At 39.6% G+C, this 27,893-nt stretch overlaps 1 protein-coding gene across 1 annotated transcript in view; it reads right to left on the reverse strand.

The window, feature by feature from the left end:
- The window catches only part of LOC136862864 (phenoloxidase-activating factor 3), a 144,256-nt gene that overhangs the window by 6,984 nt on the left and 109,379 nt on the right, over window positions 1-27,893 (reverse strand). Inside the window, exon 5 of the mRNA XM_067139129.2 lies at window positions 19,163-19,258. Within this exon, the coding sequence (XP_066995230.2) occupies window positions 19,163-19,258 (96 nt within the window). The remainder of the gene's footprint in view (window positions 1-19,162; window positions 19,259-27,893) is intronic.

Here is a 27,893-nt window from a genome sequence, read left to right on the forward strand (position 1 = left end):
ATACAATTTTATTTTTGATGTTATATTGTTCCCTAAATCATTTGCGTATATTAAGAAAAGTAACTATACTACCCTGTGCAATTCCCTTCCAAACTTTCTCTTCCTGAGATACATTATTTCCTACTTTGACTTTCTGAACCCTTGAATTTAGAAATGATTTTATCCAATGGGTAACCCTTACGTCCAAACCAATTCCCTCCAATTTCTTTAATATTGTTCCATGTTCCACTCTATCAAAGGCGTTGGAAAGATCTATGGCTATGCAATCTAACTTACCTCGTGAATCCAATTGATCTGATATGTCCTGCTGAAATCCCACCAGTTGTGCCTCACAAGAAAATTTCTTTCTAAATCCATACTGGCTCCTCATGAACCAATTTTTATCATCACATATCCCTCTGATGTACTTTGATATTAAACTCTCCAGTATTTTACAAACTATACTGGTCAGGCTGATTGGTCTGTAGTTCTCTGGTTTCCTTTTATCACCCTTTCCTTTATAAATTGGTATTATTATAGATTCCTTCCATTACTTTGGTATTACACTATTATTTATGACATAGTCAAAGAGAAATTTTAAATAAGGCACTATGTACCACCCCATTGTCTTTAATACCTCCTCAGTAATTTGATCATTTCCTGCTGCTTTTCCTTGCTGAAGCAGTTGGATTTCTCTAAAAATATCTTCATTTGTGAATGAGAAGCTTCTTGTTTCCCTCTGTGTCTCTCCCTCTCTATCTTCTGTTTTGGTTTCCAACTCTAGACAATCATCTACTGAATCTCTAAATTCCCTACTAAATAGGTTTGCTTTCTCAGTATCTGTTAAATAGTGTTCACCCCCTTCTCCCACCATTGTAGGAATTTGGATTCCCTTTTCTTTTTGATTCCTGATATATGAATACAGCTTTTTCCATTTCCCTTTGTGGTCATTACCCTCTTGAAGTATGCCATTCATATAATTCTCTTTTGCTTCCTTTTTCACTCTATTCAGTTCCCTCATTAACTGTTTTCTAGTTTCTCTACTCTCCCTACCCTCTTTGATTTTCCTGTTTACTATTCTACATTTTCTTTTTAATTTTCTTATTTCCCTTTTATAATAAACAGGGTCTGAGGTCCTTTTACCCTTCTTAACAGGTACAAATCTCTTCTCTCCTTCCCAAATGATTCCTTTAAATTTAGCCCAAAGTGTATCCATGTTACTCCCTTCACTTATCCAACAACTGAATTGTGATTTAAGGTAAGTCGCAAATTCATCAACTTTAGTTTTTCTGTACAATTTCTTGTCTTGTGTAACCCTCTTATTAAGCCTTTTTGGTACAAGTCCTACATCCATTATTACAGCCTTATGGTCTCCTATTCCTTCAATTACCTCAGTTTTATCAACATTTTCCCATGGTTTAACCAAGAATACATCTAGTAAATTATTGAGACGAGTCGGTTCTTGTACTGCTTGTGTAAATCCTCCCTCCCAAATTAACTTATTTGCCAGTTTCTGTTCATGGGCTTCACTTGCAGCTCCATTCCATTCAACTTCAGGCAAATTTAGATCTCCCCCAATTATTACCATATCATTATTATTGTTTTTATGAGTATAATCTATTATTTTCTCAAAGATTTCCATATCTCTTTCCTCTCTTCCAGGCCTGTATGTTCCTATAATTCCCACCTCCTTCATATTATCACAAACTAATTTTATCCCTAATATTTCATCCCTTTCATCGGTAAAACATTCATGTGAACAGTAAGTTTCCTTCACCAGAATAAACACCCCCCCCCTCCCTTTTTATCTCCTCGGTCTCTACGATAGACTGTGTACCCTTCTGGAAATACTTCTCTATTACCCACCCCTTCTTTTAACCACGATTCCACTCCTATCACCACATCAGTCTCATAAGATTCCATCAATGTACCAAATTTTAATTGTTTATTTACTACACTTTGACAGTTTACCAAGAGCAATCTCAGACCACCTTCCTCCCTAAAACTTGACTGTTGCAATTGGGTAACTTGAAATTCCTTACTATCCTTACTATCATCTAAGAATTGGAGATGAGGAGATGGATATTGTAGACATTTTCCAGTATTTAGGTAGTGTTGTGCCATCAGACAATACCATATATCGAGAGATAGTAACAGAACACAGAAAGCTTCCATATTCTATCACGCTGTACGTCAAATACATTGGAATGAAACATTTCCGTTAGTTTCCAAGATCTGCTTGTACAAAATATATCTAGTACCTATATTGACGTATGGCCTGGAAGCAGCAACACTTACTGGACCAATAAAGAGTCATCTTCAGGCAACAGAAATGAAGTTCCTCCATTCTTGTCTACAAGAAACAAAAATGGATAAAATAAGGAATGTGGATATCTGACAACAGCTTGGATTGAAAAGAAGCTTGCCGGAGACTCTGGAAGTGAAGAGACTGCAGTGGTATAGTCACATGAAAAGAATGAACCCTCATAGGACCCCTCGAACATACTTTCACCACAATGTTCCCGGGAAGAGACCAAGAGGAAGACCTCGTGATGTTTGGGAAAAACAGATAATGAAGGACCTTGAAAGATGTGAACTGGTGTCGTGTATATGAGCAGCATCTGTGGATGGATAGAACATACTGGAGGAGGCTCGTACCCAACAGCACCTGGCTTGCTGGAGCAAAGAAATGATGATGATGATGAAATACATGTGGCAGCCCTGAAGATGGTTTTCTGTGGATTCAAATTTTCACACCATGCAAATGGCAGTATATTAATTAAGGCTATGGTTGCTTCCTGCCCAGTTCTGGCTCCATCCTACCCCATTGTCAATGAATCAATCACTACTGATCTGCATTTAGGGCAGTCACCCAGTTGGCAGATTCCCTATGTGTTGGTTTCCTAGCATTTTCTTAAATATTGCAAAGAAATTAGATATTTATTCAACATCTCCCTTGGTAAGTTATTCCAGTCCCTAACATCCGTTCCTGTAAATGAATATTTGCCCCAGTTTGTCCTCTTGAATTCCAACTTTATCTTCATATAGTGATCTTTCTTATTTTTAAAGACACCACTCAAAGTTATTCTTCTACTGATGTCCTCCCACACCATCTCTCAACTGACAGCTCAAAACATTCCACTTAGTCTAGCAACTCGTCTCCTTTCACCCAGTTCTTCCCAGCACAAATTTTGCAACATTTTTGTAACCCTACTCTTTTGTCAGAAATCGCCCAGAACAAACCGAGCTGCTTTTCCATGTATTTTTTCCAGTTCTTGAATCAAGTAATCCTGGTGAGGGTCCATTACACTAGAACCATACTCTAGTTGGGGTCTTACAGAGTGAGTTGGCCGTGCGGTTTGGTTAGAGTCGCGGAGCTGTGAACATGCATCCAGTAGATAGTGGAATCAAATCCCACTGTCGGCAGCCCTGAAAATGGTTTTCCATGGTTTCCCATTTTCACACCAGGCAAATGCTGGGGCTGTACCTTAATTAAGGCCACAGCCGCTTCCTTCCCACTCCTAGGCCTTCCCTATCCCATCGTCGCTAGAAGACCTATCTGTGTTGGTGTGACATGAAGCAAATAGCCAAAAAAGAAGAAGTTGGGGTCTTACCAGAGACTTATATGCCCTCTCCTTTACATCCTTACTACAACACCTAAATATCCTTACAACCATGAGCAGAGATCTGAACCCTTTATTTACAATCATATTTATGTGGGTTGTGGGTTCGGATCCCACTGGTGTCCGGTTGGCCATTTTTGTTCTGTACTTAACATCTCCTTAACACGTAATAAATATATGTAACACGACCAAATAAGTTGAAGGTCGGTTTCGATCTTTCCTTATATTAATACCTGGGTATTTACAATGATCCCCAAAAGGAAATTTCACCCCATCAACACTGTAATTAAAACTGAGAGGACTTTTCCTATTTGTGAAACACACAACCTGACTTTTAACACCGTTTATCCTCATGCCATTGCCTACTTCCAACCCACAACATTACAAAGGTCATTTTGCAGTTGCTCACAATCTTGTAACTTATTTATTACTCTGTACAGAATAACATCATCTGCAAAAAGCCTTATCCCTGATTCCACTTATTTACACATATCTTTGATATATATAAGAAAACAGAAAGGTCCAATAATATTGCCTTGAGGAATTCCCCTCTTAATTATTGCAGGGACATATAAACCTTACATACATACATACATACATACATACATACATACATACATACATACATACATACATACATACATGATCATTATAGACTGTTATGCCTTTCGGCGTTCAGTCTGCAAGCCTCTGTGAATTTACTAAACGTCGCCACAATCCTCGATTTGCAACTAGTGTTGAGACCTAATTTAGTTTTATACCTCTTATCTTTAAATCATTAGAAACTGAGTCTAAGCATCATCGTCTTGGTCTCCCTCTACTTCTCTTACCCTCCATAACAGAGTCCATTATTCTCCTAGACAAGCTATCCTCCTTCATTCGCCTCACATGACCCCACCACCGAAGAGGGTTTATGTGTACAGCTTCATCCATCAAGTTCATTCCTAAATTAGCCTTTATCTCCTCATTCTGAGTACCCTCCTGCCATTATTCCCACCTGTTTTTACCAGCAATCATTCTCGCTAATTTCATGTCTGTTACTTCTAACTTATGAATAAGATATCCTGAGTCCACCCAGCTTTCGCTCCCGTAGGGCAAAGTTGGTCTGAAAACAGACCGATGTAAAGATAGTTTCGTCTGGGAGCTGACTTCCTTCTTACAGAATACTGCTGATCGCAACTGCGAACTCACTGCATTAGCTTTACTACAACTTGATTCAATCTCACTTACTATATTACCATCCTGGGAGAACACACAACCTAAATACTTGGAATTATCAACCTGTTCTAGCTTTGTATCACCAATCTGACATCAATTTAGTCTTTGAGAGGCTAATTTTCATACCATACTCATTGCACCTATTTTCAAGTTCCATGATATTAGACTGCAGGCTTTCGGCACAGTCTGCCATTAAGACCAAGTCGTCAGCATAGGCCAAACTGCTTACTACATTTCCACCTAACTGAATCCCTCCCTGCCATTTTATACCTTTCAGCAGATGATCCATGTAAACTACGAACAGCAAAGGTGAAAGATTACAGCCTTGTCTAACCCCTGTAAGTAACCTGAACCAAGAACTCATTCTACCATTCTACCTTTGATTGATGTTAATAATCTACCTATAATTCCATAGTCCCTCAGTACAGTGAACATCTTTTCCCTCGGTACCCTGTCATATGCTTTCTCTAGATCTACGAAACATAAACACAACTGACTATTCCTCTCGTAGCATTTTTCAATTACCTGGTGCATACTGAAAATCTGATCCTGACAGCCTCTCTGTGGTCTGAAACCACACTGGTTTTCATCCAACTTCCTCTCAACAACTGATCGCACCCTCCATTCCAAGATGCCAGTGAATATTTTCCCTGGTATACTAATCAATAAGATACTCGATAGCTGTTGCAATCCTTCCTGTTCCCTTGCTTATAGATAGGTGCAGTTACTGCTGTTGTCCAATATGAAGGTACCTTACCAATATTCCATGCTAATTTTTATACTCTATGAAGGCATTTCATCCCTGCCTTCCCATTATACTTCACTATTTCAGGTCTAATTTCATCTATTCCTGCTGCCTTATGACAATGGAGTTTATTTACTATCCTTTCCACTTCCTCAAGCATAATTTCACTAACATAATTTTCCTCTTCCCCATGAGCTTGGCTGTTTGCAACACCACCAGGATTATTTGCTTTTACATTGAGAAGATGTTCAAAATATTCCCTCCACCTCTCCAGTGATTCCCTGGGATCTATTATGAGTTCACCTGAATTACTCAAAACACTGTTTATTTCCTTTTTCCCTCCCTTCCTAAGATTCTTTATTACTGTCCAGAAAGATTTCCCTGCTGCTTGACCTAGCCTTTCCAGGTTATTACCAAAATCTTCCCATTACTTCTTTTGGATTCAACAACTATTTGTTTCACTCTGTTTCTTTATCTACGTACAAATCCTTGTCTGCCTCAGTCCTTGTTTGGAGCCATTTCTGATAAGCCTTCTTTTTACGTTTACAGGCTGCTCTCACTTCATCATTCCACCAAGATGTTCGCCTTTTCCCATCTTTGCACACAGTTGTTCCTAGGCATTCTCTTGCTGTTTCTACTACAGCATCCCTGTATGCCACCCATTCACTTTCTATATCCTGAACCTGCTTACTGTCTACTGTTCGAAACTTCTCACTAATCATATCCATGTACTTCTGTCTAATTTACTCGTCCTGGAGACTTTCAACCCTTATTCATTTGCAGACAGATTTCACTTTCTCTACCCTAGGCCTAGAGATACTTACTTCACTACAGATCACATAGTGGTCTGTATCATCGAAAAATCTGCAAAAAACTTGTATATTCCTAACAGATTTCCTGAATTCAAAGTCTGTTAAGATATAGTCTATTATGGATCTGGTACCCCTAGCCTCCCATGTGTAGCGGTGAATAGCCTTATGCTTGAAAAATGTATTCGTAACAGCTAAACCCATACTAGCACAGAAGTCCAGCAGATGCTTCCCATTCCCATTAGCTTCCATATCTTCCCCACATTTACCAATCACACTTTCGTATCCTTCAGTTCTATTCCAACTCTCGAATTGAAATCGCCCATTAGCACTATTCTATCCTTGCTGTTGACCCTGACCATGATGTCACTCAATGCTTCATAAAACTTGTCAACTTCATCCTCATCTGCACCCTCACATGGTGAATACATGGACACAATTCTTGTCCTAATTCCTCCAACTGAAAAATCTACCCACATCATTCGCTCATTTACGTGCCTAACAGAAACTATGTTGCGCGCAATGGTATTCCTGATAAAAAGCCCTACCCCAGACTCTGACCTTCCCTTTCTAACACCCGTCAAGTACAGTTCATAATCTCCTATCTCTTCCTCGTTAACTCCCCTTACCCGAATATCACTTACTCCTAGCACATCCAGATGCATCCTCTTTGCTGACTCAGCCAGTTCTACCTTCTTTCTTCCATAAGCCCCATTAATATTGATAGCTCCCCATCGAATTCCATTTCGTTCGCCAAGTTGTTTCCAAGGAGTCCCTCGCCTGTCAAATAGGAGTGGGACTCCATTACTCCCATAGGTCCGAGGCTTGCTTAAAATGTTCTGAGCTCGGTAAATTTATGAAGCAGGACGCTACCCTACTTGCACATAGTCCAAGTGAGGATCTCTCCTCTAATGGGTTATGGACCACCAGTGGATTGTATATTGAGCACAAGGAGGGCCAGGACTCAGAATATGTCCGAGATTCCCACTCCCATTCCATAGCAACTGGTATCCCAACTCTCAGGACCACTTACTAGGCCACTCAGCCATTGCCCATGTTTCACGGACTAGGACGTGACTACAGTAACCCACACCTACCCTAATTTTCTGAGTTCTATTTTCTAGAAACAGAGCCACCCACTTAGTAACTCTTTTGTCAAGTCCAATTGCACTCATTTTTGCCAGTAGTCTCCCATGATCTACCCTAGCAAATGCCTTAGAAAGGTCAATCACAATACAGTCCAATTGACCTCCTGAATCCAGGATATCTGCTATATCTTGCTGGAATCCTGCAAGTTGAGCTTCAGTGGAATAACCTTTCCTAAACCCAAACTGCCTTCTATCAAACCAGTTATTAATTTTGCAAACAAGTCTTATATAATCAGAAAGAATGCTTTCCCAAAGCTTACATGCAATGCATGTCAAACTGACTGGCCTCTAATTTTTAACATTATGTCTATCACCCTTTCCTTTATACACAGGGACTACTATAGCAACTCTCCATTCATTTGGTAAAGTTCCTTCATGCAAACAATAATCAAATAAGTACTTCAGATATGGTCCTATATCCCTACCCATGATCTTTAGTATATCCCCCGAAACCTTATCAATTCCAGCTGCTTTTCTAGTTTTCAACCTTTGTATCTTACTGTAAATGTCAATGCTGTCATAGGTAAATTTTTATACTTCTTTAGTATTAGTCACCTCCTCTATCTGAACATTATCCTTGTAACCAACAATCTTTATATACTGCTGACTGAATACTTCTGTCTTTTGAAGATCTTTGCACACACACTCCTCTTGTTCATTAATGATTCCTGGAACATCCTTCTTTTAACCTGTTTCTGCCTTAAAGTACCTATACATACTCTTCCATTTTTTTTACTAAAATTTGTATGGTCACCAATTACGCTTGCCATCATGCTATCCTTAGCTGACTTCTTTGCTGGATTCAATTTCCTAGTAAGTTACTTCAATTTCTCCTTACTTCCACAGCCATTTCTAACTCTATTTCTTTCCAACCTGCACCTCCTTCTTATAGTCTTCTTACTTCTCTGTTATAGTATAGTGGATCTTTTCCATTCCTTGCCACCTTTAAAGGTACAAACCTATTTTCACATTCCTCAATAATTGCTTTAAACTCATCCCAGAGTCTGTTTACATTTCTATTTACCGTTTTCCACCGATCATAGTTACTTGTTAAAAACTCCCTCATGCCTGTTTTATCAGCCATATGGTACTGCCTTATAGTCCTGATTTTAATATCTTCCTTTCTTTTACATTTATTTTTAACTACCGCAAAAACATATTCATGATCACTAATACCATCTATCACTTCAGTTTCTCTATAGAGCGCATCTGGTTTTATCAACACCACATCCAGAATATTCTTTCCCCTAGTTGGTTCCCTCACTTTCTGAATCAGATGCCAGTCCCGTATCAACTTATTTGCCATTTGTTGGCCATGCTTCCTGTCATTCATATTACCTTCCCAATTGACATTTGGTAAATTGAGATCACCCACAACAATCACGTTCCTTTCCTTATCGTTTCCCACATAGCTGATTATCTTATCAAATAATTCTGAATCAGCGTCTGATCTACCCTTTCCTGGTCTCTACACTCCAAAGTTATCAAGTTGCCTATTATCTTTAGAGATGAGCCTTACCCCTTGAATTTCGTGCTTGTCATATTTAACTTTTTCGTAGCTTACAAATTCTTCTTTCACGAGAATGAATACTCCCCCTCCTACCCCTTCTACCATCCCTATCCTATCTATACGATACACCCTCCAGTTCTGTGAGAAAATTTCTGCATCCATTATATCATTTCTCAGCCATGATACAACTCCTATTACAATATCTGGTAAGTATATATCTATTAAATTAATTCTATTCCTTTCTTTACAATACTTCTACAGTTGAGCAATAACATTTTTATGTCATCCCTACTTTATTTCCAGTTCATTGTTCCCTTAACACCACTCCCTAGGCCAACCCATGTCCCTGAATGTACCTCCCTATAACCCTTCTAAACAAATTACCTAACTTATGTGTATCACTGCGGTTTAAGTGAAGGCTATCTGAGCACAGATCCCTATCTCATACCCACCCATTTGTATCTAGAAATCTCACTCTCAGTTTCCCACATACCCACTCCATAGTCTCATTTAAATCCCCAATCACCTTCCAGTCAGAGTGGGATAATTTTTTTTAATATTTAAAAATATATAGTTCAGGTGCAGTATTGATGTGCCCAAGTATGACTGTATTGTATCTTCGGTCAATTCTTCACTTTTTAAAAATATATTTCTATCAATCTAGGGTTTCTGCTTTTATATTTTCATTATAACTCTTATATACAAAATGCTAATATTCATTAATTTAAATGTGTGAGGAAAAGATCAGACAACTTTCCATACATGCATGTTCCTGAAGTGAGCAAGGAGATACACCGGGAAAAGCTCAGTTGAAGATGGATCACAATGTAGGTGACACTGAGGTTGTAATTGAAGCCATAAACCTCATGTTAAGTGCAGTATTCTCATTCAGGTGGATACTATTCCATCCCAGATATATCTGCCATTTCTTTGCCCGAATGGTTATGTGGTGTAAATGAGGTCTAGTATGGTAACGACAAATGCATCTGACGTTCTTTATAAATAACAATGACACTTTCAATTGTTGACCAACGGTGTTATCAAGAAGCTATACTACAGTAATTTGCGTGAAAGTGCCTCATTTGTTTTGCGTCCTTAAATGCTGGCTCAATGTGAAGTGATATTTTCAGTGACGTACTACAAAAAAATTCTGATATAGGCTACAGAATGATTGATGGTGACATGCATTTCAATGTTTGTTCATTGAATCCTTTATTATATTTTGTGCACATTTGACATTGTTGTATCTTACACTGTTCTGAAACTATATCTCTGTAAATATAAAATTGACACAGTGCAGGATCATTGAGAGCATGCTGCAAGTCTATAGTAACTCACTTGCTAGAATTCTGTTGTAGTAATTAGGGTAGACTTAACTGCAGTTTAGAATTGTGTAATTCTTGTGTATTATTTTTGGTTTTCAATAATTAACTGCAATTTTCATTCTGTTAGGGTATTATAAGAAAAAAATTCATACAACTAAGTAGTATTGTAGTATAGTAATAGCCTATATTAATTACCTTATTGTCTTGTGATCTTTGTGAAGTATCCTAATATCTCTTTCCTTTCATTTTCATTTTGCAGAGAATACTGGTACGTTATTTCATTTTTCCTTTTTTTTTTTTTCATTATTTCATAAAGAATGGCTAAGGAATGCAAGTGTAGAAACTGAGGGTGTGGTCAGGCATTAAGGAGTAAGAGGGAGGAGTTGAAGAGTTTAAGAGAGATAATTAGGATTCTCTCAGAGGACAGGAAGGAAAGTAGGCCTCCCTCAAAAAATTAACAAGATACAGTAGGTGTAAAAGAGGGATGGGAAGGAAAGGGGGAAATTATAGAAGACAGATGGTCTAATATTTTAAGGGAAAGGAGACTGCAGGCTAAGGGCTGTATTCTGGATAAGAATTCAGGACAGGTGTCTGTAAAAAATTGGTATGAGTCACTGCAGGTAGAACAACCAAGGAAAGTTGAGGAACAGGGAACTGTTTCTGAGAACTGTGGAAGTAAGTGGGAGGAAAAAGGTAGGAAAGGGACACATGGAGTAGTGGATAGGAAAAGACAGATGGAATGGGGTAATGGGAGGGAGAATGGGAGGAGGAAATAGCTTCTGTAGCAGTCAGGAAAGATAGGGCTGACGAGGGAAGGGGATTAAAAGAGGTGGGTAAGTTTGAGGCTCTGGTCATGGAGTCATTGTTATACATGTAGGGAAAGTGTGTGGAGGAAAGAGAACCAGGGTAGACTGTTATCCAGGAATTAGGTTGAGGCAGATGTTGAAGAAAGTAGAAGAGAAGGAGGAGGAAAAGGAGAAGGTGGTAGTGTTTGATATTGGTACTAACAACATAAAACAAACAGGTATAAGTAACAACATATTTGGGGATGTGTGAGAGCTGGTAAATGCAGCACGGTTTACGTTTCAGGAAGCAGATGTTGTTATCAGTAGAATACTGTCTAGGAGTGATACTGACTGGAACATGATTGGGGGTTTAAATAAGATAATGGAGTGGCTATATGGAAAACTGGGAGTGAGAATTCTAGATACTTATGGGTGTATAGGAGGTAGGGGTCTGCACTCAGATGGCCTTCACTTAAACCGCAGTGGTACATATAAGTTAGGAAACTTGTTTACAAGGGTTATAGGGAGGTACATTCTTTGAAACAGGGTGGCCCAGGGAGCGGTGATACGGGTACAGGGAATAGGAAGTCAAGTTGGGATGACATAAAAATGTTTGTGCACAACTGCAGAAGTACCCTAAAGAAAGGAATAGTAATAAGTAATTTAATAGATATATAAGTCTCCGTGGCCCAGGCGTCAGAGGACCAGCCTCTCACTGCTGGATACCGTGATTCAAAATCCCAGTCACTCTATGTGAGATTTGTGCTGGATAAAGCAGAGGCAGGACAGGTTTTTCTCAGGGTAATCCAGTTTTCCCTATCATATTTCGATTCCAGCAACACTCTTCATTAACATTTAATCTATCATTTATTTATCATTGTCCCAGAGGAGTGCGACAGGCTTCAGCAGCCGGCACATTTCCTATCCTCCCCACTAGATAGGGGCTTCATTCAATCCATTCCTGTCCCGGTCTAATGACTGGAAACAGGCTGTGGATTTTCATTTTCAATAGATATATACTTACCAAATATTGTAATAGGAGTTGAATCATGGCTGAGAAATGATATAATGGATGCAGAAATATTCTCATAAAACTGGAGTGTGTATCATAGAGATAGGATAAGAGTGGTACGATGGGGAGTATTCATTCTGATGAAAGAAGAATTTGTAAGCTACGAAAATGTTAAAGATGACAAACATGAAATTCTCGGTTTAAGGCTCATCTCTAAAGATAATAGGCAACTTGATGTCTTTGGAGAAGGGCAGCTGATTCAGAAAGTGATGGAACAAACTAGAGGGAAAAATATTCTGGATGTAGTGTTGGTAAAACCAAACGAGCTCGATAGAGAAACCGAAGTAATAGATGGTATTAGTGATCACAAAGATGTTTCTGTTGTAGTTAAAAATAAATGTGAATGAAAGGAAGGTATTAAAATTAGGACTATTAGGCAGTACCATATTGCTCATAAAACGGGCATCAGTTTGTTTTTAAAAAGTAAATATGATCTTTGGAAAACAGTAAATAAAAATGTAAACAGACTCTGAGATGGGTTTAAAGCAATTGTTGAGGAATGTGAAAATAGGTTTGTACCTTTAAAGGTGGTAAGGTATGGTAAAGTTCCACTCTAATATAACAGAGAAGTAAAGAGACTAAGACAGAGGTGCAGGTTGGAAAGAAATAGAGTTAGAAATGGCTGTGGAAATAAGGAGATATTACAGTAATTTATTTGGAAATTAAATCTAGCAAACAAGTCAGCTAAGGATAATATGATGGCAAGCAAAATAGGTGGTCATACAAATTTTAGTGAAGAATGGAAGAATATATATAGGTACTTTAACGTAGACACAGGTTCCAAGAAGGATATTCCAGGAATCATTAATGAACAAGGGGAGTGTGTATGCGATGATCTTCAGAAAGCAGAAGTATTCAGTCACCAGTATGTAAAAATTGTTGGTTACAAATATAATGCCCAGATAGAGGAGGTGACTAATGCTAAAGAAGTATTATAATTTACCTATGTTGACAGTGATATTTACAGCAAGATGCAAAAGTTGATAACTAGAAAAGCGGCTGGAATTTGTAAGATTTCTGGGGGTATACTAAAGACAATACATTGGGATATAGTACCATATCTGAAGTACTTACTTGATTACTGTTTGCGTGAAATGAGAATTGCTATGTTAGCCCATGTGTAAAAAGGAAATGTTGATAAGACATAAAGCTGAAAATTAGAGGCCAGTCAGTTTGACATACATTCCATGTAAGCTTTGGGAAAGCATTCTTTCTGATTATATTAGACATGTTTGCAAAATTAATAACTGGTTTGATAGAAGACAATTTAGGTTTAGGAAAGGTTATTCCACTGAAGCTAAACTTGTAGGATTCCAGCAAGGTATAGCAGATATCCTGGATTCAAAAGATCAAATGGACTGTATCACATTTGATATAAGGCATTTGGTACGGTAGGTCATGTGAGACTACTCGCAAAAATGAGTGCAATTGGACTAGACAAAAGTGAGACTGATGGGTGGCTGTATTTCTGGGAAATAGAAGTCAGAGAATTAGAGTAGGCAAAGCTTTATCTGTCCCTGTAATAATTAAGAAAGGAATTCCTCTAGGCAGTATTAGTGGATCTTCACGTTTTCTTATATATATATCAATGATATGTGTAAAGAAGAGCCTCCGTGGCTCAGACGGCAGCACATTGGCCTCTCACCACTGGATACCATGGTTCAAATCCCGGTCATTCCATGTGACATTTGTGCTGGACAAAGCGGAGACGGGACAGGCTTTTCTCCGGGTACTCTGGTTTTCCCTGTCATCTTTCATTCCAGCAACACTCTCCATTCTCATTTCATGGCATCTGTCACTTATTAATATATCACTTTGGGAGTGGCGACCCCATCATACTAATAGCCTATATATGGTTCATTCATTACATCCCTGACCCGGTCAAATACTGGAAAACAGGTTGTAGGTTTTCATTTTCACTTTCATGTTTAAAGAAGTGGAATCAGAGATAAGGCTTTTTGCAGATGATGTTATTCTGTACAGAGTAATAAATACCGGTAAGTTACAAGATTGTGAATAACTGTAAAATGACCTTGATAAGTTTGTGAGATGGACAGTAAGGAATTGTATGACGATATACGGGTTAAAAGTCAGGTTGTGTGTTTCACAAATAGCTAAACCCTCTCTGTTTTCATTACTACATTGATGGGGTGAAAGTTCCTTTTGGGGATTATTGTAAGTACCTAGGTATTAATATAAGGAAAGATCTTCATTAGGGTAATCACATAAATATGATTGTAAATGAAGGGTACATATCTCTGAACATTGCTATGACGCTGTTTAGGGGTTGTAGTAAGGATGTAAAGAAGAGGGCATATAAGTCTCTGGTAAGCTGGCCATCAGATGATATAGATGTTGATTCCCATAGGGAACCTGAAATATTTGTCCAGAAGGTGTAAATTTATAATACCAATATAAATGGTCCGATATTGGACATAAATTTTCCAGCGAACTCACTCCTGGCTGCCAGCGTTTCGCCCCAGTGTGGCAAGCTGGCCTCATCAGTTGGCGAATAGCACACGCACCAAGACACATGCCTAGTACATAATATCAATATAATGGTCCTTCATTGGACATTATAAATTTTCCAGTTAACTCATTCTTGGTTGCCTGCATTTCGCCCTCATGTGCTAATTTGGGCTCGTCAGTTGGGACTTAGCACACCTCCCAAGACGCAAGGCTAGTGCATACCGTGGAGGCCACCGCATAGGCTACTTGAAGCCACCAGCAGAGCCAATGCACTATGAGAGCTATGTCTTATTTCCAAAAATTGATGCCTGCCTGGCCATCAGATGATACAGATGTTAATTCCCATAGGGAACATAAAATATTTGTCCTGAATGAGTAAATTTATAATACCAATATAATGGTGTGTTATTGGATATTATAAATTTTACAGCTAACTCATTCTTGGTTGCCTGTGTTTCGCCCAACTTAGCACATGAGTAGCCTATGCGGTGGCCTCCATGGTATGCACTAGCCTTGCATCCTGGGAGGTGTGCTAAGTCCCAACTGACGAGCCTAACTTAGCACACGAGGGCAAAACACAGGCAACCAAGAATGAGTTAGCTGGAAAATTTATAATGTGGAGTAACGGACCATTATATTGGTATTATAAATTTACTCATTCAGGACAAATATTTTAAGTTCCCTATGGGAATCAACATCTATATCATGCCTAGTACATACCGTGGAGACCACTGCGTAGGCTACACGGAGACACCGGCAGCATCAATGCACCATGTGAGACTCCATCTCATTACCAAAACTTGATGCCTGCCTGGCCATCAGATGATATAGATGCTGATTCCCATTGGGGACATGAAATATCTGTCCCAAACGAGTAAATTTTTAATACCAATATAAATGGTCCATTATTGGACATTAAAAATTTACCATCTAACTCACTCCTGGCAACCACCGTTTTGCCCCAGTGCATGAAGCTGGGCTCATCAGATGGCCAATAGCACACCCACCAAAATGTATGGCTAGTGCAAAACACTGGCAGTCAGGAGATAGTGAGCTTGAATTTATAATGTCCAATAATAAACCATTTATATTGGTATTATAAATTTACTCATTCAGGACAAATATTTCAGGTTCCCTATGGGAATCAGCATCTAAATCACATAACACTTAGTCAAGCAGCTTGTCTCCTGTCTCCTAAGTCTTCCCTGCCCAAACTTTGCAACATTTTAATAGCACTATTCTATTGTTGGAAATCACCCAGAAAATATGCAGCTGCTTTTCTTTGGGTTCTTTCCAGTTCTATAATCAAGTAATCCTGGTGAGGGTCCCATACACTGGAACCATACTCTGGTTGGGGTCTTACAAGGGACATATATGCCCTCTCCTTTACATCTTTAATACTCTCATAACCATGTGCAATGATCTGTACCATTTATTTACAATCCCATTTTTGTGAATATCCCAATGAAGATCTTTCCATATATTAACACCTAGGTACTTACAATAATCTCCAAAAGAAACTTTCACCCCATCAATGTAGTAATTAAGACTGAGAGGGCTTTACCTACTTTTGAGGCTCACAACCTGACTTTTAACCCTGTTTATTATCATAGCATTGCCTACTGTACATCTCACAACATTATCAAGACCATTTTACAGTGGCTCACAATCTTGTTTACTTATTTATTACTCTGTACAGAATAACATATCTGCAAAACTGTCTCTGATTCCACTTCTTTACACATAGCATTGATATATATAAGAAAACATAAAGGTGCAATTATACTGCCTTGAGGAATTCCCTTCTTAATTATTACAGGGAGGGATAAAGCTTTACCTATTCTAATTATCTGACTTCTATATTCTAGAAATACAGCCACCCATTCAGTCACTCTTTTGTCTAGTCCAATTGCACTGCTTTTTGACAGTAGTCACCCATGATCTACCCTATCAAATACTTTAGATAGGTCAATCGTGATACAGTCCGTTTGACCTCTTGAATCCAGGATATCTGCTATACCTTGCTGGAATCCTACAGGTTTAGTTTCAGTGGAATAACCTTTCCTAAACTTGAAATGCCTTCTATTGAATCAGTTATTAATTTCGCAAACATGTCTAATATAATCAGAAGGAATGCCTTCCCAAAGCTTACATGCAGTTCGTGTCAGAAGTGTAGTATTACAAAAATGTTGCAAAGTTTGGACTGGGAAAACTTTGGAGAAAGGAAACGAGCTGCTTAATAACTGGTATGTTCTGAGCTGTCAGTGGAGATATGGCATGGATTGTCACTTGTTGATGAATCAGCTTGAACAGAGCTTTTAAAATGAGAAAAGTCATGATATGAAAATAAAATTGGAATTCCAGCAGACAAATTCTGGCAAATATTCATTTATAGGACGAGGAGTAGCCTATGGGATTGGAATTATTTATGAAGGGAAATGTTTCATAAATTTCCAATTTCTTTGAAAATATTTAAGAAAAGGCTAGGTAAAGCAATTGACAGGTTATCTGCCACCTGGGTGACAGCCCTAAGTGCATATCATTGATTGATTGATTGATTGATTGATTGATTGATTGATTGATTCATTCATTCACTCATTCATTCATTCATTCATTCATTCATTAATCATTAACTGATAAATCCTCAACAAATCACTTATTTTCTTCTGTTAGTTTTATGTGAATCTTGACATCATGTTCAAAGCCACTGAATCCCTTGTTTTACGTGGAATTCAAGTATCATGGGCATAACCATTCATTTCAAACATCCTATATGAGATTGAGCAAGATTCAAAACACAGCCACCTGGGCGAGAAGCCAATGACCAGATCTGGGAGGTAATTGAGTAAAAGTAATCATATTACTTTATTATTTTGGTAATTTCTACTCATAATTATTACTTTTTATGAAAAGCAAATTTTTACTTGTAACTTACTTCTTGAAATGTCATAGTTACATTCTAATATCATCTGCTGTATGCATACCGCAGTGATAGTTTGGCAAGATTGGAGCCCCAGCACTCACAAGGCATCCCGCCAAGGGTACCAACTAAACTATAAAGCCAAGGGTACGTAGGGATGTTGTGATACCACGTTCAATACAATGTTTTGGTATCAATAACCAAGTCACAAAAATATCGATACTCCAGAAAATATCAGAAACAAATATCAAAATGATTAATAAAACCTTCAAACCTCTATTACACATGGATCCATTATGTAAACATTATGAACAGGAGAATACTAACCCAAAATGAAAATATTAATAAATTAGTAGATCATACTGATAGTTGCCGATGTCACCAACTTATGTTCCCACCCAACATTAAAATGTCATTTTAAGTCTTTATAATAGTGGTCCACCCACCCGGGCAAGAACCCAGCAGAACAGTGCATGGCCAGCAGTTTCTCTGAAGCATGCTTTGACATGAAAAGCATAATTCCTAGAGAACTATATAGAAACTAAGAAAGTGCATATGTTATGGCCTTCATTACTGGAAAGCTAAAGGTCACTAACTTAAAAAAATGGGGGGAAAAATGTTAATTAAAACATTGCAGTATTGTTGTCAGAACAGAAGGCTTATATACGGTTTGGCGACCCTGTGCATGAATCCTAAAGGACAAGTCAATCAACTACTTAAAAGAGAACACAGGCTATTACGGAAGATCTTGGGCAACAGATTGATTGGTGGGCAGGTTCGACTGAAATCCAACAACAATTATGAGTAGAAAAAGAGGATTGCTGCTTTATGGGCTCATCTTCCATATGAATAATGACCAGCTCCCAAAGAAAATCTTGAATTTTCTAAAACCAAAGGCATCTAAGTTGAGATGGTTCCAGGAGTGTGAGAAAGATCTGAGAGAGGTGGGCGTAATGGAGGATAAAAACCAATGACAGGGTTAGTTTCAGAAGCATGGTGAAAAGCTATCAGGATTTTTGGTAGAGGCAAAACCCAGAAGGCAGAAAGGCCGTTTAACAGAGGAGCGGAAGAAAGTGCTGATCGATGGGCTCAAGAGATACTGGCAGGATGTCAAAGCTGACAGACGAACAAGACACAGACACTGAAACTGAGATTGGTTGTTAACATGCAGTCCATAGATGTTCAATAAAAAAAAAAAGAATTTTGTAAGTTCCAAGTTATCATGTTTAGTCCTACACAGTAATGAAAGCCAATTAATGACACTATGTCAACAAACCTAACATAAAGAAATATATTTTCCCTTGCAAACTTTAGTATCATTCCAGCCCCATGCAAAAATAATATTAATGCTTTCTTTAACACTGTCATTCTGTGAAGTAACTGTAATTGTAATTTTATGTTAAAAAAGGTCATTTATAATTGAGTAAAATGTATTTCTTAGGTAACTGTAATTCAGCCCAGTTACTAAATTTTGTACTTTTCCCAGCAATGCCAGTGACAATGTCACTTGTTTATCATGTCCCCACCTTAACAAATACTCTACAAATAAGTTTACCTACCTGACTCTGTAATTCCCCAACCTGACACTATCATGTTTGTCCCACTGGTGCGAGAAGAACTTTCTTCAATAGGTAAACAGATAGGTCTGATGTAATCTGAAACAGAGAAGAAGAATGCCTTTTAGCATTAAATTTACATGCCTCTATGAATGAATTAAGCTCTTTAGAATTTGCTATTTATGTCATACTGCACCCGCTCACCTCCTGAGTCCCAGACTAGCCTTAATCTCAAGGGTGATCAGTTCGTAAAAGATGTTAACATTTTTTAATCAATAAAAAAATATATATAGGCGCACCAAATGAACACAGTGATGAGCAGGGCATGCAAATTAAGGTATGGGGGACGGCTCATTCATATATGCTAATTATAGACTCCACAATAGGACTGGGAAGTGACAACTCAAATTCCATGGGCATATTGGGCTAACTACAATAAAAGGATTTGAAAGCTGTTTCCTATTGAATTGCAATAAGGAGCAATTTATTAACTTAATTTGCACTGCAAGTGATGAAAATTATTACACTTAGAAGTTTCCATCCTGGAAAAGATACATAAATTTGGATTCACCTCTTTACTCTGGTAGTGTGATATATTTGGTGAATTCGCCCCATTGGTCACTGGGGATCGAATCCATGTCCGTATGAGTGGACGCTTCACCGCTGGAGATCTTCTTTCGGAGACGTGGGCATGAGAGTAACTATTTACTGTCATCTCCACGTTCCGTTGGATATGAGTCACTACCGGTATGTACATTCTAGTAGGCCGGATTCCAACTGTGGAAATGTTATCGTATCTAAAACGGAATCTAATTGTACGGACAAACTCTAGTCTAATATAACCAGAATTACGAACATGCCAGAGGTAGCTCGTCAACTTAAATCTTATCTCAATATTTACATTTGTCAATACGACAAGACGTACGGAAAGGTTCCTATTTATACTTGCATAATTAAGACATGTGCCGTCCGTGGGTTCTTTCGCACATACCGCCAACTATCACCTATGTGGAAAACCAACATCTGGTTCCGACCACTTCGACACATGACGACTGTCCCTATTACATCTTCCTATGATTATTAAATAATTATCATTATCATTATTAATCTGATCATTATCTTATCTTGTGATTACAATTAATTATTTTATTATTATCTTTTATTTCAATTATCATTCTATATTTGATAATTATCATTTATCATTCGGGATGATTATATGCTAACCTTTGCCGACGTTTCAAACGAAGGGTCTTGTTTCCTCGTAATAAATCCGCACAAATTAATGATCAGTTTCACAACAAATTATTATTATTATTATTATTATTATTATTATTATTATTATTATTATTATTATTATTATTATTATTATTATATTCGTAACACTGAATAATCGTCCATTAAATATTTAATTTCCTTTCATCATTATTATTCTCAAAAATAATATTGCAATTACTTCTTCTTCCGCATCTTCAACTTTTGATTATTATTATTATTATTATTATTATTATTATTATTATTATTATTATTATTATATTATTATTATTATTATTATTATTATTATTATTTTCATCAGAGGAGATTATCATTATCGTATCACTTATCCATCATGCAGTTAATATTGTAATGGTCATAGTGTCCGCCATGCCAACTTGCTATGGGCCCGCCTCGTCACCGTATTCGGCCCACCCCCTTACTTCAGCCGCGCCAATCACGTGCAGCACTTTAGTGCTAGGCCAGCCACTCTCGCCTCCGCCTGCGTCCCGCAGCAGAGGACTACGGAAACGACTGGAAGATTAATCTGGGGTCTTCTATCTCGCGAGGTTCCTGGATACATCTAGCATCCGGACTGTTCTGGAAGGCCCAGAGCAGGTATATAAGGAGAGGAGTAACTTGGTGTTAGTCAGTCAGTGAGAGACGGAGTTAGTGAGTAAGAGTGAGTGAGAGCGAGATTGAGTTCGCTGGAGCGCAGTCAGTGATGGCCTGGGAGAGTGCAGCCTGATGGAGTGTCTGCCTGTTGGAGCCGAGGATTCGTTCCTGTTCCCCTGACGTCGTGTGTGTGAGTGAGTCCCTTGTGGCTGGCTGCTAGAGTAGAACCTTGGGTGTTCTGGAGCGGCGAAGAAGGGTACACTGAGTGACGACGTGTGTAGACTGCGAACGGGGTTCGACGGATTGAGTGAACAGCGGATATTATCCCGACCTGCGAGACTGACGTATAGGCTCTGGACCGTGACAGCGCTAGCGAGTGTGACTGAGTGGCTGAGTGAGTGTAGTGTACATAGTCAATGACTCTGTGTGTGTGTATCATTGTAGATGGAACATGAGAAACTAAGAGAGAGAGCGCAAACTGCGTACGTGTGTGTTATGAGCAAAAGTTGTGTGTAGTCTTGTGTAGTTTTAGTGCCTAGGTAATAAATCTTAGAAATAGGTTGCTACCAGGTTCTGTACTCATTTATTTACTTATTTACCCCGCCAACACGTGACAACTGGCGTCAGAAGTGGGATGGACAAGTGTGATAAACTAGTGGATAAACTCTTACGTAAAAACTGGTGTCAGAATCGAATACCTGGTAGCGTATTTTGTAGTCGACAGAAATTTCTACTAGTGAAATGAATTCCGAACAGCTCCAGATTTTTCTAAGTAAGTTTAATGAACTTGAAAATAAAATTTTATATGGTTATGGCGAACTCATTATTTAACTGAGATGTGAGCGGAGTTCAAACCCGGACCAATTGAAAACAGACTCAAGTGAACGGAAGAGCGAGCAGCTAAAGTCAGAAAACGAAGTGCGCTCTCTCGAAACCGAGGTTGACAATGACGATGTGCGGGACGACAACTAACTCGACGAGAAGCGGTTCGAAGAGATGCCCGCTGTTGTGGAGTCCGGAGTTCGAGGCCCAGACGTGGAAGTGTGTGCCCTGCGTGCGGAAACGTTGGCTGTGGAGACGCGAATGCATCCTGCTAGCAGCGACGGCGGCTTCACCATCGTGAAGTTGGAAACCCTATGGGACGACGGGATTACTTCCAAGAGAACATGCCGGACCCAGTTCGAGACCGGATCGACGTCCAAGAAGAGTGCCTAATATCCGATCGCCGGACTACGTGTACAGAAGATGACAGTACAACGCATCCCCCAGCCACGTTCGACCTACGAGGAGGTTGTGGGAGTGCTCGACGTGCGCTGCGGTGTCCAGCAACCGAGAGCCATCTACCGAGTCCAACTGCAGGAGAGTACTCAGCGCACCGATATAATGCCGCGGGAATTCGACGCCGAGATCGAGCGACCAGGAGACGTGATTGTGGAAGAGTTATCCCGAGATGACATCAAGCTCGAGGCGGCTGACAGCTGTGATAAACCACGTGGCGCTGAGACCCGTTCAGGGAGGACGACCGGCAGGAAACAGAACTACGAAGAGGCTCTGACGATGGCCCATGAGACAGTGGCACCGATTGCAACGGCACGGCTGAAGGGCCCCCTACTAGCAGACGGAGCACCAATGGAAGACGAACCGATGACCAATGAAAGAGGATGCCACCTGACCAGGACACTTGTTCCGCCACGAAGCTGCGTGCCGGTATGAACATCAAATGCCGCACCCCGGAAGAAAAGGAAATTCAGCAGGGCTAAATCTGGGACGAGCAAACCAGTCCAGGGCTTCACACCAGAGGACTACGAAGGCGCTCAAACCCTGAAAGTGGACGTGGGTGTGGAGGAAAGGAAAACCACCGAAGATCCGGCTGCCACGCGAGGACTCGCTCATCGTTATCAACGGGAACGAGGACACCGTCGACCGGACCCAGCGGATCACCCATGGGAAGATGGTGGCCAACCGAACAAACTGTATTGCAGCGTATCGTGGAGCAGCTCGGGACGAGCAGCCTTAAGGAGGGGGCAATGTAATGGTTATAGTGTCCGCCATGCCAACTTGCTACGGGCCCGCCTCTTCACCGTATTTGGCCCACCCCCTTACTTCAGTCGCGCCAATCACGTGCAGCATTTTAGTGCTTGGCCAGCCACTCTTGCCTCCACCCGCGGTCCCGCAGCAGAGTACGACTGGAAGATTAATCTGGAGTCTTCTATCTCGCGAGGTTCCTGGATACATCTAGCATCCGTAATGTTCTGGAAGGCCCAGAACAGGTATTTAAGGAGAGGAGTAACTTGGTGTTAGTCAGTCAGTCAGTGAGAGACGGAGTTAGTGAGTAAGAGTGAGTGAGAGCGAGATTGAGTTCGCTGGAGTGCAGTCAGTGATGGCCTGGGAGAGTGCAGCCTGATGGAGTGTCTGCCTGTTGGAGCCGAGGATTCGTTCCTGTTCCCCTGACGTCGTGTGTATGAGTGAGTCCCTTGTGGCCGGCTGCTAGAGAGGAAGCTTGGGTGTTCTGGAGCGGCGAAAAAGGGTACACTGAGTGACGACGTGTGTAGACTGCGAACGGGGTTCGACGGATTGAGTGAACAACGGATACTATCTTGACCTGCGAGACAGACGTGTAGGCTGTGGACCGTGACAGCGCTAGCGAGTGTGACTGAGTGGCTGAGTGAATGTAGTGTACATAGTCGATGACTCTGTGTTTATGTGTCATTGTAGATGGAACATGAGAAACTAAGAAAGAGAGCGCGAACTGCGTACGTGTGTGTTATGAGCAAACGTTGTGTGTAGTCTTGTGTAGTTTTAGTGCCTAGCTAATAAATCTTAGAAATAGGTTGCTACCAGGTTCTGTACTCAATTATATACTTATTTACCCCACAACACGTGACAATATTTTAAATCTATTTCACCGTAATTATTATTCTCAAAATAATGTAACTAATTCTACCTATTATTCCTCTTCGAACTATTATCATTATGATAACTTAATTCCACATGTTACACTACCACTAACGACATTTATGGTTAATGCATAAGCCTTTATAATTTCGGTTTACTTGGGCACTAAGCAATCAATTAAGACAAGATTTACTTGGATTATTATTAGTATTAAATTGCAAGTTTTATAATTTAATTTCCAGTCTTCAGAATTTAGTCACATATGTTGAGTCCCATTCTGAACCACCAAGATCCGACTTACATCGGTCGGAACACCACGGTATTCGGAACCGCAAGCTTCATTTTCGTACTGCCGTCAATTTTATGGGAACCCTATATCCTCCCAAGACACATCCCAAATCCCATGGCACATCGCGTCTGGGAAAATACATCCAATGCCTGCAATTGCTAAATTATTCCTTCCTATTCACTTGAAGTCCATTTATTCCACTGGAACTCTTCAAATATTTAATTCAAAAATTAATTCTCGGTGCGTGGATTCTGCCACTCATAACACCGGAATCGGCATATTATATCGTCATAGGCCTCGAAATTTATCTATTGCATCATCAAAAAGAGTACGGCTCAATTTTCACCTCATGCCGGGTTTTTGTCCCACACGACTTCCAACAAAAAATGGGCTCAAACTTTTCGGGGCTTTCAAGATATCGTGACCATCCTATACACGTGCCTCTATAGCTTCTAAACAAAGTTTTATGGTCCTTACAAAGTCCAAAGCATTGAATCAACTATTTACGGAAAATAAAATTTACTGCTCGAATTAAAGTCTTTCACGCCACATTTTATCTCTACATTGATTATTACTTTCACCAGCGAACTCTCACAGCATTATTATTATTATTATTCACCTTAACTTGCTCACACAGAAAGCATTATTATTATTATTATTATTATTATTATTATTATTATTATTATTATTATTATTATTATTATTATTATTATTATTATTATTTCTCATGACCCTCCATGCGCGCACTTTCATAATCTGGCTATCTGGTAACAAATATGCCTAACTAAAGTACAAAAATTCACCGCAGTGATTGAGAAATCAAAATAAACTGCGTTAGCATAAAAGAAAAATCTGACACTTGAAATGAACTTCAATCAAAGTATTCGCAAACAGCATGGATTAATTGAAAGATATATCCCATATTTACATTATATACAACAAACAAACACTCAATTAATTAGTCTAACCCATAATTACGTTAATGAAAATTAGTTCGTCCGTCTATCTCAAATCAATCATGGATACGGGAAGCGATCCATGTTTTACGTTAAGTAACCATGATTAATTTACACTGAGTCCCGTTTTATCGCGATAACATCCCCAAATATATCAAATTTATTCGACCCGGCGCGTATCGCGTTAGTCAACCGGCACTTCCTGACGTATTTCTAGGGCGTCTAGTGATCTCCTCGCTCCTACAGTTCCCTGCTACAGATAATTGTTTCACCATCTGTCTTGAAATTATTACTTTAGGCTCCGCACTCTGCCTTCAAAAAGCACTATCGGCGTTCCGTTGAACATTAAATTTCAATCACACGAAAGCTTTATAAATGTATCGACTTCAACATACAGTTATACTGATTATTTTCACTCGGTACTATGAATAATCTCACTGTTCGTCTTTACTCTCATAGCGACTCACGTATTTTCAACTCTGACTTACTAATGAGTCCCGAGGTATTGACTTACAGAGTCAACGTGTCAGAGTATCAAACTATTTCATACGACTGATCATTTGAGGTTCAACTCCTTGTTATTTATGGACGATATTGCTTCCCGTCTGGGTCATCCGAGGTCATACCAGAGGGAGGGGTGTTGGTTATCCTAAATCGGCACTTGCATGTGGATTTGGATCTCTGAATTTATCCCACTTAATAAACTGGCGATACACATTCAGGTGTCGTATTCTGATCTCATATCGTTCGGCGATCACGAAGATATTACTTGAGTTCTGTCTTCCGCTTTTTCGCGTGCTAACTCGGCGTCTATGCTGGTGTGATCTTCCTGACCAATAGCAATACAGCGTGGGTCTTTTCCTAGAATTCTATATTTTAATTCATCAAACTTACAATTAATCTACCTGGGGATGATATCTAAGAAGTCCCAACTGTTCAATTCGGTGGTTGGAATATTTTAATTATTATTATTATAACTGGAGATAACTGGAGTTCATATTGACTTTTGTCATGTTGGCGCATCTGCGAGTCCTTTACAAATTTTGTCATTGGCTAACACTGCAGCGGTTCGTTTAAATATCTCCCTCTGACAGCTTAACAAAAATATGCCTGGAGGCAAGGGAATTTTTTTGCGACAGCTTATCCGTATATGTGACGCACGGACTGCGCCCTTGTTCAAGAATAAATGCTCCCTCATTTCCTCGTAGCAATCAGGACTGTTGTTCTGAATTCTCGATTTAATCCTCTTGGCTCTAGACAAGGAAATATATCACCCATTATGACAGGCTTAACTCTTGGCGACAGATTGTCTCAAGCACGTCTGACAATGTTGAAATCTTGCGGTCTACACCAGACTGACAATGTGTATATTTCAATACTCTCATATGCTTTAATTTATTTTACAATATAAAATCATGATACCTATGGGCCATCTCATCCGGGTACATTTTCCTGTTACGCAGTAAAAAACCTTGTGCTAATCATGAGATTTTTTGCTATATCCCCATCATACTTTCTTTATGATTTGATTTCGACTTCCATTCCTTTCCGACGGTGACTCATTTCGTCAGGCAGATTCTGGTTATTGAGTCTCAATTCTTCAATCTCTCGTTGAATCTGGTGGACCATGTTAACAAAATCTTGGACATCGATGTGAGGTTCTCCATATTCTGGGCATAGTTTTGTTTCTATTTGCCTTTGGATCAATTGGACTTCTTCTCTTCCGTTTTCTTCTTCATCATCCTCTCCTTCGTCCTCATCTTCTTCTTGGTCGTCCTCAGCCTCGTTCCGTGCATCCTCAGCCTCTCTCTGATCTGCCGGTGTATGGTACAGCTTCAATTTTGCGGCGTTATGCACGTTTTCTCTAGTACCATCCAAGCTCTGGACCTGATATGAATTATTCTCATAAGTATGTATGATCCTATAAGCCCCACAAATAACAGGCAAATCTTGTGGTACACCTTGCGTTCCGGATAAGAAACGGCAGGTTTCTTAACTAGAACCAGCTCGCCAACTCTCTACGAACGGTGGAATCGCTTATTCCTGAGTCTCCTTAATCTGCGCTCGGCTTGTGCTTCCAGGTGTTCTCGCGTCTACCTGACACAGATTTCGTTCGAATCCCGGGGGTCTGTAGGCCATGCAACCGTGTCATGCCATGGCCTGGTTGGATATCTATTGAAATGTACCACTTGAGGAATCTGACCCGTTGCCTCGTGGATCGTGGTGTTAATGCACTCAGCTATGATAGGCACCACATCAATCCATCGCCAGTGTGATTCTGAGCAATACATTTGGCAGATCTTAGCGATCTCTCTCATAATCCTCTCTGAAGGGTTTGATTCGGGATGGCGAATCGAACTAAGCACGTATTTAACGTCCAGCTGTTGCAACTGATTTGCAAACACAGCAGATGTGAGAGACTGCCATGATCAGTGAGGATGAATTTGGGCTTCCCCATTCGCGGAATTATGTGTGACGTTATTCCTCTCAAAACGGTTTTGGAATTAGCTTTCTGCAGTGGATACAATGCTACAAATTTTGAAAATACGTATAAACTGACGAGAATGGACTGTCTGGTGGCAATTTCTTGGTGAAGAAATCGATCACCATGTTTAGAACCCATCTCTCTTTTGCATTTGCCCTATTTCCCTGATATTTCTTAAAACTTCCTGGTCTTCCTCTATCAACTCGATCCGGTGGATCAGGATCTCCTCCGGGTTCGGATTTC

Source organism: Anabrus simplex, chromosome 2 (assembly GCF_040414725.1).
Source record: "Anabrus simplex isolate iqAnaSimp1 chromosome 2, ASM4041472v1, whole genome shotgun sequence".
Classification (NCBI taxonomy): Eukaryota; Metazoa; Arthropoda; class Insecta; order Orthoptera; family Tettigoniidae; genus Anabrus; species Anabrus simplex.